This window comes from Orycteropus afer, unplaced genomic scaffold, assembly GCF_000298275.1.
Source record: "Orycteropus afer afer isolate SDZICR_OR568_19922 unplaced genomic scaffold, OryAfe1.0 scaffold00024, whole genome shotgun sequence".
NCBI classification, from domain to species: Eukaryota; Metazoa; Chordata; class Mammalia; order Tubulidentata; family Orycteropodidae; genus Orycteropus; species Orycteropus afer.
In genome coordinates this window covers 12,814,914-12,832,372 of record NW_006921611.1, presented here as the reverse complement: position 1 = coordinate 12,832,372, position 17,459 = coordinate 12,814,914, and the positions used below count along the sequence as shown (strand labels likewise).

Genomic DNA, 17,459 nt, shown 5'->3' with positions numbered 1-17,459 from the left:
GCGCGCGCCTCGCAGCCGCCTCCCCCGCCCGATCCGGCCGCAACCTTCCCGCGGCGGGGAAAGAAGCTCCCCCTTTCCCCTGAGCAGATAGACTCTTTTTTTTTCCTCCTCATCGGGAGGTTGTCGCCACCTGGATCATCCAAGTGTGAGGGGCCCTTGAGGCGGGGACCGGAGCGCCGTGACCCGCCATGGCTCAAGCGGCCAAACAGCTGAAGAAAATCAAAGATATCGAGGCGCAGGCCCTCCAAGAGCAGAAGGAGAAGGAGGAATCCAACAGGAAGCGAAGGAATCGCTCCCGTGACCGAAAGAAGAAGGTAAGAGGGGGGCGGCGGCGAAAGCCCAGTGGCAGAGGCGCCCTGGAGTTGGCTACTGGGGGAAGGGGTTCGGCAGACCTAGGAGGGAGGTAGGGGCACCGGAACCGGGACGCCGGCAGAGTTCATGCCGCCTGAGAGTGTAAGGCTTGCAGGGCGGGAGCGGAGGAGGGAAGGAAGCTTCTTTAGGGCCGGGAAGGGGACAGGGCAGGAGGCTGGAAGGGCAGAGCGGGCGGCCCGGAGGCTGAGGGCGTGCAGAAGCTGGCTCGCCCGCCGCTCGCGGAGACCTTTCAGCACCTTGGATAGATGCTGGCGGTCCCGCGCTGCTCTGGGAGGAACTTTTCTGGCTCCCAGGCGGCGGGCTGGGGTGGTGGGCTGATTTGCTCCAACACGCCGCCCTTCCCGGCTTCTGAATAAGCTGTTTTGGGTAAACGCGGCTCCTAGCTCGGGAGGCAGCTCTTACTCGGAGCCTCTCCTGGTGACCCACTCTCCGGCGCGGAGAGCATCTTTCCCAGATCTTCCCTGACTCTTCTGGGGCTGCAGAAGCGCCTTTTCTGGCTCTCCGAGTCCGATGGCAGAAAGGCAAGCGCCCCCTCCCCCCGGACATTTGGCAATATCTTACGTTCGGGTCAAGATGAGTGACCGGTAGTGGTAGCCGGCAGGGCAAGTTTCTTTGGATGCCAGACACCGGTGCTGTCCGGCTCGGCCCAAGGGCCTAGTCAAAGAACAGCTCTCCCCACCTGGGGCATCCAACAGCCTTTTTGTGGAGGAGTGAGGATACAAACTATCTCCCCACAATGACCTGGACCCCAATGGGCATCTGTTGCTGTTTTTAGCACTTCCCTTCTGGGTCTGGGGTCTTCTTACTCCCGACTAAACCATGTGGAGTTAGAAACACATTATGGTTGTGAAGGGGCCATGGGAGGAGGGAGTAATGGGGCAGAGGGCTTTCTTCAGCCAAGAGGCTTTTTAGGCCAGGAGTACATGGATGCAATTCTGGCATCAGAGATAGGGTTGAACTTCAGCTTTAGGAGAGCCATTTTAATCTGAAGAAGTCGATTTGGGGTACAACCTGCAAACCTCCTGACTGGGCCACCTCGGGGCACCAGGGCAGAGACATTGATCCTGGTTGAGAAGCAAACATTGTCTCATTTTGAGAAAGCTGTTTGGAGTCTGTGCCTAGCAGCAGACTGTGGATAACGTGCTGTCTGTGGGTCACACACCACTTATCAGTCTTTTCCTAGAGATGAGACACAAGGGCAGAGAAGTTCTCGATTTTTAACACCAGTAACCCACACTCTCTAGGCTTTTCCTGGACCCCCTCACGAGACAACAGCCCCTCCTCTGGAGAGAGATTGTCTTCTTGTGTGTAAATAGTAGTTTCACAAAGGCACCACCCCTTTAGCAGGTCCTAAAAGAGGCCTTCCCCAAGCCTATGATGAATCAGAGTTTGGGTGGGTGCCACTTAGAAAAAGAATCTCACCAGGTCCTTCTGCTGAGGTCTGAAATACCAGATCCCATCCTGTCAGCCAGGCAGAGGGAAGTCTGGTTATGTATGACGATGTTCACCCACTTTCTTGGCATGAATGTAAACTTCTTTTTATGAAGGAGTGCTCTATATTTCCATTCCTGCTTATTGCTTTTGGAGCCAAGACAATCCTTTCCAAACTACTCACACAATGTTTTTATCCCACTTCTTGCTCTTGAGCTTCCTCCTTAGAGCTCCTGATACTGTAAATAATTTTTGAGCATTTGTCAAAACTCTCCCTTCTCTTCTTTCATTCCTTTCCATTCTATGAAACTCCTTATAACATAACTCTCAATCCTGCCTGTGTAATACACACATTCAAGAGTGTCAATTTCAGTATTCTTTTTTACTTCTTTATTAATCCCTATATTCTTAGTAAACTTTATTTTCTATCTAGTGCTAGATGATAATGTATTCGCCCCTGTCCCCAATTATGTTATTTTGTTTTATTAACTGGTCATAGCATACTGCGTCAGGAAGCACTCAAAAATCTTCCAAATAGGTTTTCATTATTTTATGCCATATCCTGGGTGTGACGACTGATGTAATAATAATAAGGAATCTTATTAATACAAAGTGATAGTCATGATGTAAACTCTTAGGGCTGATTCTTTGGGTGTGGGGGGCTATGTGGTGGGCTGGAGTGTGGGGATGTTTCATTTGTATTTTGCAATGATCCTCCAGTGGGATGTTCTTGAGAACCATGTGAGAGAATAGAGTTAAAATTTATAGCTAAATATGAAATTACAAGAAGGTGGAAGGCCCTTGAGGGAAAGGTGAGGGAGGCTGAGCAATGCACAAAGGAACATGCAGAGAAAGCCGATGAAGCTCACGGATGGGCTGGTTCAGCAGATGGTGGGGGGCCTAATTTGAAGGTTCATATAAGGTGAAGTCTAAGACCCATTTTTCACAAATGAAGCAATTTTTTCAGAGCAAAGTTCATTAAAACCAAGCAGCTGAAGACTTTACAGTTGGCCACCCCAGATGTCAGGGAGGCTGTGGAACCATCCTCCTTTCCTTCTATCAGCATGGAGAAAAACTTCCTCCATGCAAATAGACATTTTATTTCAAGGAATTAGCAATTCATGTGAATGAACAGCAGAGCCAAGGGCATTTGGAATTGCCTGAAAGAAAAGGTGTTGGTCCCATGGGTAACCTACTTAACAGGGACTGACTGAGCGGAACCACATCTCTCTCTGTTTGTAGATAAAATCACGGTTGTAACTTCAACGATGGTTGCAGTTTTTACAGTTGATGATACTGTGTGGGAAGGCACTTGCTAAGGGGTGCTGTGCACCAGGGAATGGAGGAGGCTGATGTTGTGACGCACTGACTGACACAGATAGAAACCACCTCGACACAGGGAACTGAGCTAAAATCCTGGAGCTCTGAAAATGCCTGAATTCTTCTGAGCCTTCATTCAGTTTTTTGTTTGTGTAGCACAAACCTTTGTCAGGTATTTGCTATTGTAGCCACAGATTTTTTTTTTTTTAAATAAAACCTGCCATTTATGACATTTTCTACCAAGACCCCCTGCTTCTGAAGATGGGATGGAAATAAACACATGACAAAGCATGTGGAAAGCAGGCATTTGCTAAGAGTGACATCTTTCTAGGGCTGAGGAAGCCTTAGGCATAAGGATTTGTGTGCTTTATATATTTACCCAGAGCTTGAGGCTAGGAGGAGAGGACAGGGGTATAGGAGAGAAAGTGAGGCAGGGAAAGGACAGAGAGGAAGAGGGGCAGAATTATGGGAAGGAGGAGGGATGAAAGAGTGTGGGGAGCAAACAGTAAGAAAGGGGACTGGCATCCCAGCTGTACTGTTAAGCTCGACTTTATTGCTACCTTTAATACCAGAGCCTTGGTGGCACAGTTGTTAAACACTTGGCTGCTAACCAAAAGGCTGGCATTTCAAACCCACCAGCTACTCTGTTGACAGGACAATATGGTGGTCTGCTCCTGTAAGGATTTACAGCCTTGGAAACCCTATGGGGGCATTCTACTCTGTGCTATCCAGTCACTATAAGTCGGAATTGACTTGATAGCAGTATTGAGTTTTTCAGTACCTGTAAGTAACTCAGGATAGTGTCTACTGAGCTTTCTCCTTCTCCTTCTTTCTGTCCACCTCATGTTGGTGAAGAAAAAGATCATGTCTTATCCATAGGTGTATCCCCAGTACCTAGTCTGGTACTTGACACATAATAGGCATGCAGTAACTGTTTGCAGAATGGATGGATGAATGAGTGAATAATGAATATTTGCCTTGCTTTTCTTGGCCACAGGCATGTATTCAGGTGAACAATACACTCTTTGACTATCTTTGGGAGGCACCTGAAGAAAGCTCACTATTTCTCTCTTTTAGAATCATATGCAAAGTAATAGAGATTTGTACGCAGGCAGTGGAACCATGCAATCTTTTGGTGCAGTGAATTCTGCCACCGAACGTATAGTTAGCTGCTTGCAGGGTCTCTGCTACACTAAATGTCAAGTGGTTTTAGCAGCCATTTGGAACAACAAGGTTTGCACAGAGCCTCAAGGAATGAAGTGTTTATAAGTAGGGATGGAGGAGGGGTACAGAAAAAAAAAGGAAGCAGGGAGTAGAATGTGGCTCCCACCACTTTGCTGTACAGGCACTTAAGACTTTCCAGCCTGTGATGCGGCAAGGAGTGAAGAGCCCTTACCTTCCCTTCTCAGCTGGGGAAGGTCCTGCTCCAGGACTGCAGAGAGATGTCGTCCAATTCAGTGACTGGAATCAGTTTAGGGGGACAGGGGCAGTAGTGAGTTACAGATGGTGGGGGAAATATGTAAGAGGGAGAAGGAGAGAGGGAAGTTAAGCAGGAGAGTAATTTTGGCCCATGACACATTTACCAAAACCAAACATATTACCATCGAGTTGATTCTGACTCATGGCAACTCCATGTGTTATAGAGGAGAACTGAGCTCCATAGGGTTTTCTTGGCTATAATCTTTAAGAAAGCAGGCTTCTCTTCCATGGCACACTGGGTGGGTTTGAGTTGCCAACCTTTTGTTGAACAGTCAAGCTCAAACCATTTGTGCCACCCAGAGACCTTGACATATTTGCAACCAGCCTCAAATTTGAACTTCTGACGTTATCCACAAATGAGTTTATACGTTCAATCTGAGAGAAAACTGACAGGATGTGAAGAGAATGATGTTCATTGCATGTCTTTAAACTTGAGTCTTGCTGCTAAACCACCTCATCAAATATATTACAGTATGAATCAATATTTTGGTATAAAGTCTCTACTGTATTTGGCTTTTGAATAGCATAGTTAAGTTGCATTGCGTGTTAATTCTTAAAGGTGCTAATTTATTAGTTGCAAGCCTTTAAAACATACCACAACTCAGGTAACCCTGCTTTGGCATTTCTTCTTCTTTTAGTACAATGGGAACCTCAAAAACTGGAAGAAGCCCTGTCACTGTCAAGCTCTGGGAGGTGCTGACAGTGGCTGAAGATGTGAGAATTTTCCCCACTTGTTTGCCATCTCCCAACCCAGTTCCTCTCTCCCTGCTGTGCAGGTGGTTGCTGTGGGGGCTGTTCCCCAGGGGCTTGTTAGCTCAGGTCACTTCCCAACCATAAAAGGGTCTAGGAAAGCAGAGTCTTGCAGGCAGAGATGTCACTCCTTCAGTTATGTCCATCACTATATGATTTGCACATCAATTGCTCCTCACAGCTACCTTTTCAAAGGAGGTGGCGCAGCAGCAGGAATTCAGAACCTGAAGCTAGTGACTCCCCCCTGAAAGGGCTTATAAACCAATCCCCAAGGTTCTTGCTTACCCACTAAAGACTGCTTTTCTCTGGTCTGCTTATCTCTTTTCAGTATGGCAATATGCTTTAACCTCAGTGTAAGGCTTCTTCCCCCTTTTTCCAGTAACAATGAACAAGCACTAGTGAATGTCTGCCAGGCACATTTCTTATACATGAGCTAATTCCCATGTTTTCCGTCCATAATGCCTTCACATAAGGACTTCCACCTTCCATATCTTCCTTCTTCACAGTCAGAGTCCAGCTCAGACATGCTCCTTCCAGAAATCTTTCTTGGCTGCCCCTTCTCAAGCCCACCCCATCACTCTTTCTCTATACTCTGCATTACTTTCTTTTGTTGTGTGTGTGTGTTGTTTAATCTCTTCTAGTAAATTATAAGGGGACAGTGGTGGTTCAGTGGTAGAATTCTCGCCTTCCATGCAGGAGGCCTGGGTTCAATTCCTGGCCAGTGTACCTCATAAGCAGCTACCACCGGTGCATGCTGCAATGAGGCTGAACAGGCTTCAGCAGAGCTTCCATATTAAGGCAGGCTACGAAGAAAGACCTGGTGATGACTCCTGAAAATCAGCCAGTGAAATCCCTATAGGCCAAGACAATCCGCACACTAAAGTTTTGTTTTGTTGTGCATGGAGTCACCATGAATTGGGCGCCTATTTGATGTCAACTAACAACAACAACAACAACTAAATTGTAAGGTCCTTGAAACCAAAGCCTAAGTTTTTGTACATACCACTTAATATTAATGTTTATGGCTTGAATCAATTGAGAAGCTATATTGAACTATTTTAGATTTTTTTTCCCTTAGCTTTTCTTTCTATTTGGTTTTGGAAGAGTTGAAGCCAAATGAATATATATATATATATATATATATATATATATATATATATATATATACCCACCAGCCACTCCTCGGAAGGAAGGTTGGGCAGTCCTACTTCCGTAGTGATACTGCCTCGGAAGCCCAAGGAGGGGTCGCTATGAGTCGGGGCCAACTTGACAGCACATAACAACAACAACAACACATATATATATAAAATAATTTTTCCCCTCCTTGAGTTGTTTTGACAGAAAGGAAGTCTACTATCATTAATGTGTTTGGTTTTTGAAAAAGACAAAAAAGCTTTGCTTGGCTCCACATCTCTCTATTTCTGGTTCTTAAAAAGCAGTTTAAAAGTCCACTTCTCACAGAGCGTTAGGCTAGGAGTCAGCTGCGTGGACTCTACTTTCAGTGCGTGCACTTACCAGCATGAGTAAGCCTCTGAACTTCTCTGAACCTCAGTTTGCTCATCTGTAAAATAGGGATAAGAATCAAATGAGATAATAACTGAGAGTGTACTTTGCACATTTAAAAACTCATATATTTAAGGATTACAGTTAATAAGATAATGATTGTTAATTAAATTACTCTTTCTAATGTCAAAACTGATGCCTGGCCTTTGGCAGCTGCGGCTGCGGCTGCGGCTGCGTGGAAGCTTGATCTTCACCAGGGAAGGCCAGCATATTATTATTCCAATGCTGGTAAGTGAGAAACTCTTCATTTCCCTTTCAGGAAAGAAATGAATTTCCTATTTTGACAAGATTTATCATTGCACAGTCATTTAGCTATCTTCATGAGCCTGGTCTTTAGCTTTCAGATAGGCTTGGATATTTTCAAGCTTTTGTAAAATTCTCCAAAGCAAGTGTAGGCATATATCAAAAGGGGAACAGAAAAGGTGGTTCCTGATTTTTTTTGAGAAGACTATCCCTTTAGGCTCTGGCCAGTGAATCTGGGATATCACAGATAATGGACATGTAGGATTATTAGACCAGACTCCTTGGAGGAGACTCTATGGACCTCAGGAGTACGTAGCATAACACACTCTCCAAGAAAGGAAAATAGACACTCAAAGCTAAAGCAAAGAGAATTTAATGGCCAGTCAATTAAGAAAACAACCTTTTCTCATTTGCTTCCAATGTGACTGGATGAATTTCCTCAAATAAAGTGCCTCCATGTTTTTGCTAAGGTAGCAATACATTCTCAGTTGCTTTTTCATCCATTTCAGAGCATCAGTGATCATAATGATAGCTGCAAAACCACCTTCTCTGTTTATCAGTGAAGTTGCCTGCATCTATTGAGTTCCTACAGTATTTCACATGCACTACATGCATTATCTTACTTCATGATTCCTCTACCTCCAGTAGTCTGGTAGCCACCAAGCTGGGACTCAAACACAAGTTCACTTGACTTCAAAGTTTATTCACAGACCACTGCACCAAGCTGCCTTCTTAAGTATTTGTCACACCTTCAACATGTTCAGAACTGTTAGGCACTGAGAGAAGAGTCAAAGTGGATCATATTTTTTCTTCCTTCAAAGGATTTACAAGTTAGTGGGAAAAGCAGTCAGGGAGGAAATAACCTAAGGCTGAGGCAGGTAATCTGGGTTTAGCACAGAACCACTGGTCTCCAATTCCAGTTGGAACGTAGGTCCAAAGGCTCCCCTGAAAGTCCCAGGAGCAGCTGGCTTGATGAGGAAGCATCCGTCATGTCCAGGCAGCTACGTTAAGAGAGGAGGCCAGATGAAAGGGCAGACGAAAGCCAAGTCCTAGGGGTTACCTGCTTTGGTTCTAGTTGTCTCCTTCTTACAATGTTTCTTGTTCTTTTATATTCTGTTTTAGAGATTTCTCTGTTTACATATGAAACAAACAAACAAACAAAAAACCCCATCAATTCAATTTCAACTCATACCAACCCCCATTGGGTTTCCAAAGCTATACATCTTTATGGAAGTAGATTGCCTCATCTTCCTCCTACAGAGCAGCTGGTGGGTTTGAACCACTGACCTTCTGGTTAGCAGCTAAATGCCTTACCCACTGTGCTACCAAGCTCCTTCTGTCTACTCATAGTCAGCACCTTTTGACTTAACAATCATTTAATAATTACTTAACCACTTAATCAGTCATTATTAAGTATGATTAAATTATAAATAATTGTCAAATATTCAATATCCATTATTTATTATTTAATAGTTATTATATTATCATTTAATAATGAACTTACACACTTACACAGAGTGATAATGTTTCTGCCATTGTCATCCAGCACCTGGGACTTGGCATTTAAGTGGGGTACTTAGGGGAATTACTGGGCCTCTGAGGTCCTGGGCCTTTTCTATCAAGCGCTTGACAGGAGCTGGACTCTGTTCTGCGTGCTAGGGAGGGGGAGGAATAAAAGCTGAGCCAGGAGTTCTCACATCCATCCCTTGGGTCCCTGATTTCATTTCCTGCTCTTCAAAAGTTAAGTGTTCTAAGGAGTTTCCAAGTGCCCATGAAGAGGATTGCAGTCAGGGAGAAAACAGGCTCAGGAGATTAGAAGGCCCAGGATAGCATTAAACCAGAACTGGAAAAGGTGGAGATGGAGGGAGAGGAAGCATTGCTGGAAGAGGAAAGGAAGCACTTTATTGGACTTGCCATAGCAATCCCTCTTAAAAGCAGTTCTGAGGTCGAAGGGGAAGTTCCACACCCACAAGGTGAGATCCACGGGAAAATAGGGATGGGAGGAATGTCCCTTTAGTGGCCTCTCAACTTGGCTAATATCAGAACCACTTTGAGGGGAGGGGGCTTGTTACGTGTGGAGCTGCCCCACCTCACACCTGCTGACTCTGACTCCCAGCAGGTGCAGCTTATACAGACCCAGGGCCCAGGCACTTGACTGGGTAGCAGATCTCCCAGGTGCAGCTTATACAGACCAAATTGGAGAGCCTTTGGTATATCAGACTGACAGGAACAAGTTAGTGGAATATGGACTAAGGGAGACTAATGAGGCAGTGGTGGTGTGGTAGTTAAGTTTGTGTGTCAACTTGGCTGGGCCTGGTTGAGTGGCTGGGCAGCTGGATGCAGTATTCCCCATGATGAGACTGGTAATCAGCTCTATGGTGGAATCTACTGTGAGCTGCCTTAGGGCTGTGGTCTGCTTCCTGTGTATAAAGAGAAGGCTTGGGGAATGGTCTCTAGTTCATGGCACACTTGAACCTGGCATATTAGCCGTGTCATTGTTCAGCAGCTGCCCATACTTTGCTGACCTAGGGACTTTCAATGGACTTGAATTAGTGGCCTGCCACGTGGTTTGGTAACATTGGGACTTTTTACTTGTCAGCCTTGGGCTTGTCAGTCTCAGCAGCCAGCAGCTGTCTGAGTGAAGAAAAGCCTCCAGCTGCAGTGGGCTGGGAGCAGGAGGCAGAGCTGAAGCCTCCTTGTGCTTTCATCCAGCCCCTAGAGCCCAGTACTTTGAACTCAGACTTAAAGCCCCAAACTGTTAGAGAATAAACTCCTGTTTGTTCAAGCCATCCGATTGGTGGTATATTCTTGTTGGAGCGGTACTAGGTAACCAGAACAGGTGGTTTAGTGGTAGAATTCTTGCCTTCCATGTGGGAGTTCTGGGTTTGATTCCTGGCTAATGCACCTTATGTACAACCACCACTGTCTGTCACTGGAGCCTTGCGTGTTGCTATCATGCTGAGCAAATTTCAGTGGAGCTTCCAGATGAAGACACTAGGAAGAAAGGCCTGGTGATCTACTTTCAAAATATCAACCAATGAAAACCCTATGAGTCACAATGTCCTGGTCTTGTTGTACATGATGTTGCCATGAGTCTGGTGCTGACCTGAAGGCAGGTAACAGCAAAAAAGAGAGACAAAAATCAGGAGTTGAAGGAAAGAGGTGAGGTAGTAGAGGATATATATTTACTTATTATTTATTCTGTATCTGATTCCTCAAAAGAAGTGAGCAAACTGAGACTTTAACACAGTGTGGCCATTCCTATAAACTCACTGCCTTTGAGTCTGATCCAACTCATAACGACCCCTCCTTGGGTTTCCGAGGCAGTATCACTACGGAAGTAGATTGCCCAACCTTCCTTCCAAGGAGTGGCTGGTGGATTTGAACGACAGCCTGGTTAGCAGTCAAATGCCTTAGGCACTACACCACCAGAGTAGAGGATATATATTTACTTATTATTTATTCTGTATCTGATTCCTTAAAAGAAGTGAGCAAGCTGAGACTTTAACAGTGTGGCCAATCCTATGAGAGAAGCAAGCCCAGTGAGCCTGGCTGGGGCATAGGACTTGGCTGGGGAGGAGAAGGGTCTGGAGAAGTTTCCCTGGGGTCAATACAGGTGGAGGCTGGGTAGGTCTTTATGGAGTGTTGGAGTCAGCCACATGAATAAGGGGGACAGAAAACTCAGTGGAGGGACTAGCATGTGTGGCAGGTGGGAAGTGTGGGGCTGGGAAGAGGACTTAGGGACTGGTGATCCCATAGCAGGAGCAAAGGTGGGCAGGGCAAGGCTGGAGAGGGCCTGAGTCTGGGCCCAGCTCAGGGCTCCAAGGGCAGAGGAAGCTCTGAGAGGCTCCAGGCGGAAGTTTGAAAGGCTATTGTGCCTTCAGTACAGAAAATGGGTTGGGGTGGGGGCCCCTGTGGCAAACAAGGCATCTAGAATGCTGCTGAGGAATAATCCAGTGATAGGCTGGCCTGAGCTTCAGTGGCGACGGGGATGAAGAGCAAGGAAACAAACTGAAGAAGCATTTACGTAGTGGAGAAAATTGGCCTTTGTAAGGAATGGCATGGGTTACAGCAAGTAGTCAAGGATGATGGTGTAGGTTTTCATTTTGACATAGGTTAACATATTTTTATACATAAACACACACACACATTCCTACATACACAGAGATGTATGCCCCTTGTGTGTCTGTATAATCATAAGATTAAATGTCAACAGGGTCTCGTCTGACTTGGTACTTGGGTAGTTGGTAGTGCTTATCCTTGAGCTAAGGATGAGGATGGGGAGCAGCAGGTTAGGAAGAAAATATTAGTCCATTTTTGGAATATACTGTTAGGTGGCTTCCTGAGGCTCCCACTTGTCATGGGAGAAGGCAAGTGGAAGATGCTGTTCAATATCAGGGACTGTCAGGCTTGTGGCAGACAATAGCAGTCAGTTCAAGTTAGAGCTCTCCTGCAAGGCCCGGAGTGCAGATCTTCTGAGTGTTTTCTTTAAATATGACCTATGGCAAAGCTGACAAGGTGTCAAAGGACCTAAGGAGTCTGACAGGGTGGATCCTGCAGGGAAAGTGAACCCACCGCAGCTGGAGGGAGGCGGAACTACTCTCAGAAACGTGACATTTGTGCCATCATTCATGCAGTGAAATGTTATGCATTTCCTAAAAATGGCACTTACCAGATTTTTTTTTTTTATTGTGATTTGAAAGTTTACAGAGTAAATTGGTTTTCCATTCAACAATCCATACACATTCTGTATTGTGACATTGATTGCAATCCCTACACTGTAACAGCATTCTTCCTACTTCCTCCCTGCTCCCACCCTTTTCTTTTGTTCTTCCTCCCCATGCCTTCCCACCTTCCTAGCTCTATCCCTGGGCAGATGCTGTCCTTTTGATCTTCTATGCTTGATCACTGTAATGAGTGCATACCTTCCTGATGTTACTGTTTACCTTACAGGCCTATCATTTGGCTGACAGTTGAGTCACAGGGGTTAATTTCAGTTCCTGACTTAAAGGGTGTCTAAGGGCCATAGTCTTGGAGGTTCCACCAGTCTTCATCAGACCAGTAAGACTGGTGTTTTTCATGATTTTGAGTTTTGTTCCACATTTTCCCCACTCTATCTAGGACTTCTTATGATCCCTTTCAGAGTGATCAGCAGTGGTAGCTGGGCACCATCTAGTTCTTCTGGTCTCAGGGTTGTGGAGGCTGGGGTTCGTGTGCTCCAGTAATCTTTTGGACTAATTGTTTCCTTGCGTCTTTAGGTTTCTTCACTCTTGTTTGCTCTTGACAGAGAGAGACCAATAGTTGTACTTTGGATGGCCACTCACAAGCTTTTAAGACCCCAGTCACTACTCACCAAAGTAGAATGTGGAACATTGTCTTGTGGACTATGTTATGCCAATTGACCTTAGTGTCCCCTGAGACTATGCTTACCGGAATTTTTAATGCCATAAGAATATGTTTAATATGTAATGTTGAGTTCATATGGACACAACATAAACTTGTATGTGTACTATAAACACAAAAGACCAGGAAATGGAGACTCAGAGTGGCTGAATAACATGTAATGAAATAGAAAAGTTCACAAAACGTCAATAGTGGACTTTCATCTGTGCCTTTATGTGTGATTAAGTTTTCTTTTTTGTTATTTTTAATAATTAAAAAAATAATATACTTGAGATATAGAAAGAAAAGATCAAGGATATTCTGGTTGTCAAGGAGGGCACCCAGGCCTTCTCTGCCTGTGTGTCTTCTAGAGAGGAAAGCTGGAATTGATAGATGACATCACACCTTCATGAAAAGAATTCCAAGGTGACATGGATTAGAGCCAAGTAGGTAATAGACTGTACTGGCTCAAAGTGGAGCTGGAGCGTGGTCCCTAAGAGTCTGGGCAGTTGGGTCTTGGCATGTGAAGCCATCCATTGTAAACCAACTCGAAAATGTGTGTGTGTTGGGTCTAATACTCCACTCAGCAGCCGGGGTGATTTTCCAAAAATGCAAATCAGATTTCAACACTCCTGATTTCAAATCCTTCAGTGGCTTCTGAATTGCCCTTAAACTAAAGTTCCTATTTCTCACCCTGGCTTCCTGAACCCTCCAGTCTAGGCCATAGCTGCCTTTTCAGTCTCATCTCTCTTTCCTACACGCTTAACTTACTGTGCCCTGACCTTCTTCTGGTCCTTTGACATATGTGCTTTCTCTTGCCTTTACATCTTTGTGTATACGGAATTTTGGCCTCAAACACTAATACCATTCCTCTGGCAGAATTCAGTGTAAGCATTGCCTCCCCTGCAGGCCTTTCCCAAGCCCTAGAAGAAGCTAGGCTCTCCTGCCCCATATTATTACTGTGTGCTCTATGCTCAGGGGCAAGGTAACTGGGAGAAAGGATTTTAGTTTGTGTCAGGAGGCCATGTTTGATTTTGATGCTGAAACAGCAAAGAAAAGATGTAGACTTTGTATTTGGATGGAGTCAGATGATCCTGGGTTGTTGTCCTTCTCAGATTCTTGTTAGCTATATGATTTGGGGCAAGTTATTTAACTACCATAAGTCTTGTTGTTGTTGCTGTCAGGTGACATTGAATTAGTTCCAACTGACAGAGCCCTATCTACAACAGAACTAAACACTGCCTGGTCCTGTGACATCCTCACAGTCATTGCCATGCTTGAGCCCATTGTTGCAGCCAGTGTGTCAATCCATCTCACTGAGGGCCTTCCCCTTTTTCGTTGACCTACTATTTTACCAAGCATGATATTCTTCTCCAGGAAATGGTCCCTTCTGACAACATGACCAAAGTAGATAAGACAAAGTCTGGCCATTCTCACTTCCAAGGAGCATTCTGACTGTACTTCCTCCAAACAGATTTATTCGTTTTTCTAGCAGTCCATAGTACGTTCAGTATTCTTCTCCAATTAAAAAAAGCAAACTCACTGCTGTCAAGTCAGATCCAACTCGTAGCAACCCCTCCTTGGGTTTCTGAGGTGGTATCGCTCAGAAGTAGATTGCCTCATTTTCCTTCCACAGAGTGGCTGGTGGGTTTGAACTGGTAGCTTTCTGGTTAACAGTCAAATGGCAAAAGTTTAATGTGTCAGCTCTTCTGTGGTCTTCTTTATTCATAACTCAGCTCTGTGGTTGTCGTTGTTGTTATGTGCTGTCAAGTTGGACCCAACTCACAGCAACCCCTTCTTGGGTTTCCGAGGCGGTATTGCTATGGAAGTAGATTGCCCACCCTTCCTTCCAAGGAGTGGCTGGTGGGTTTTAACCTCCAGCCTTCTGGTTAGCAGTCAAGTGCCTTAGGCACTATGCTACCAGAGTTCAGCTCTAGTCTCCTTATAAGTAAGATGGGGAAGAGGGCCGTGGTAGTCTAGTGATAGAATTTCCTCTTTTCTTGGCGGGGGGGGGGGCCTGGGTTTGATTTCTGGCCAATGAATCGTGAGTGTAGCCACCACCCATCTGTCAGTGGAGGCTTTCATGTTGCTGTGATGCTGAACAAGTTTTGGCAGAGCTTCCAGACTAAGACAGACTGGGAAGAAAGGCCTGGCAATCTACTTCTGAAAATCAGCCAATGAAAACCTGGTCTGAAACTGATCATGGGACGACACAGGACCAGAACATGTTTTCTTCTGCTGTCCGTGTGGTCTTCAAGAGTTGATCCAACTCAATGGCAGATGACAACAATGATAAGAACAACAAGATAAGAAGAATAATATCTACGCCATGACCATACAAGGTTATTTGGAAGATGGAATGAGTTAATATGTGTAAGCATCTAGAAGATAGTAAGCACCTAATAAATGCCTGATCCAGTGCCTCAGTTCCCTCCTGTAACTATTTCCCACCTCAAAGCAATCAAATTAAAGCCAAGACATGAGCATCATGGGCTATGGAAAATGGAGAGTGTGTGGAGAGAAACACATGTCTATGCCCAGAGCACTGAATAGATAGAAAAATGAAGATTTACGAATGTGACCTCTGGCGTTTTCCTCTTTAAACCTATATAGGGCTGAAGAGGTGAAAGTCTGGCCCCCTTTGTATTTAATTAGAACAGAGTAATTTCCTTTCCAGAGACGGCCATCAGGGTTAAATTCCAAGGTAGGTAGTACTCATTTAGTATTGCTGCCAATTTCTTAAATGAATTAGGAAAGACTTTGGAGAAATGTGAAGCTAGTCTAAAACTACAATTAAAGTGAAGAATAGGAAACAGCCCAAGTCAGAAAAGCTTCAAAGTATGTATGAAGAGTTATATTGAATTTATAGAGACATTGGATTCTCCTTTGGCTCGGAAATTTGGCAAACTTGTGTTAATGTTATTTGAAAGAGGTGCTTTGGTTTTTACCATTGATAACCCTCTGGAAATGAGAAAGCACCTCAATGATCTTAGGTCACATAGTACTAGTGGTCTTTCCCTACCTTGTGATGGTGTGGGCAGGGCCAGGCATCCAATGGATTCATCAGCAAGTCTTCTCTTATTGAGGATAGCTGCTGCAGCACACACAATGGAAGGAACCCAGTGCCTATCTGACCAATGCTAGACAGTATCTTGGGCATAATGAGTTGAAGAGTTCCCAAGCAGATGTACTTAGGAATTTGCTTTGTGTAACACAAACCATCATCCAGTAGTTTATCTTTATTTGTAAAGGGTCTTCTTGCTTGTTACATGTGTTATAGCATTTTGACTTCATTCTTAACTTGAGCAGATCTTTACATTTGAAGGATCTGGACTGGGAACAATATGGTTGGATTTTAGCACTTTAAACCCAGATGCCAATATTCCTCTCACATAAAGGAGGACTTAAAAGAGGCAGAGAAGAGAAGGAAAAAAATAAAACATTCTTTACAATTCTATACCAAGGTAAAATCTATGCATCATTAGATTATTTAGGAAGAACTTTTAAGAATCGTACAAGTTAATTCACTTCTCCCCATTCTTGCTGGCACTGTCTGTACATAGCATCATACCTGCAGAAGCCTCCTGAAAGGCCTCTTCTGGTCTTGCCAGCCCCATCCATTCTTTATCTTGAAGTTAGAATCACTGTCTTCAAACACAAATTAGACAGTTGTCACTTCAGTTTATAAAACTCTTCAGGTTACTTTGTACTGCCCTTAGGATAAGTGGAAACTCTTTCCCACTGCTTGGGATCTGCCTGCCATGGGAGTCTTATCCCTTATCACCCCTCCCACCATGACCCTGCTCCTAGGCTCTGCTGCACTCTCTTGCCCCTTACCTTACACATGCTCTTCTCTGTCTCTGTACTCAGTCTGATTCCTCCTTGCCCACCAAGGTCCAGCTTTACCTTCTCCAAGAAGCTTTCCTGAGTCTAGATCAGAGATGTGATAGAGGCTTGCCTACCCCAAAGGGATGTTGGGTGACATGGTGTCCAGCTCTCTGCCCGCTCTATCCCTGTATCTTGGCCCAGGGAGTTTCCCAGGCCTTTTAATGCAACTGGCATTTTAAATTAAGTTCTAGAACAACACAGGATTAGAGATCCAGACAGGAAATGAGCCAATGCATTGTCTTGCATTTCTCAGTTGATTGAACCTCAGTACAATCTGGATTGTAGGAGCCTGTCCACCCTCTGGTGCTCCCCTCCCCCTCAGCAGATTTGTGAGCATTAAGCACACACTGTTGTGGATACAAAGAACCTCCCCTGGAGGTCAAGAGAGTTGGGGTTTAGTTCCAGTTCTCTTGATCCTCTTGTCTTTGCCTTAACTTTGGGCAAATGATAATAATTCTCTGAGCATCAGTTTCCCACCTCTAGTATAAGGGGGATTGGGTCAGAGGGTTTCTAAGATTCATCTGTGGATACCCATAATTCTGCACTTATATTTACAAGGCCACAGGGCACAGTGGTTCCCAGATGCCAAATAGCTTACCCTGAAATGAAAGGAAATCTGGATAAGGTGGATGGATGAGGCTGTCCTGTGTTGTGGTCTAGCCCTCAAAGATACCAGACAATAAGGCATATAAATGTTAACAAAAGTGCAAAAGATCACCCCATATAGGGTTCTGGTTCCACTCATTAATGCTTCATGCAATCTGATGTGTCATTTCCACAATGCTCAACTACTGTGGGCAGATAAAGGCCAGGAAGGTGTGCTCATAAAAAGGGACCCCAGGGCATGGGCTGTCCGAAGGTCAATTGTGTTCATGGTTAGTGTATCTGGTCCTTGTTGTTGTTGTTGTGTGCCGTCCAGTTGGAGAGTCGGATCCGACTCATAGTGACTGCTCCTTGGGTTTCCGAGGTGGTATCACTATGGAAGTAGATTGCCCAACCTTCCTTCCGAGGAGTGGCTGGTGGCTTTGAAC

The 17,459-nt window shown here is 44.9% G+C and overlaps 1 protein-coding gene across 1 annotated transcript in view; it reads left to right on the top strand.

Annotated features, from left to right (window-relative positions):
* Positions 1 to 188: 188 nt before the first annotated feature.
* ANK1 (ankyrin 1) overlaps positions 189 to 17,459 on the top strand; it is a 348,995-nt gene continuing 331,724 nt past the window's right edge. Inside the window, exon 1 of the mRNA XM_042783661.1 lies at positions 189 to 314. Within this exon, the coding sequence (XP_042639595.1) occupies positions 189 to 314 (126 nt within the window). The remainder of the gene's footprint in view (positions 315 to 17,459) is intronic.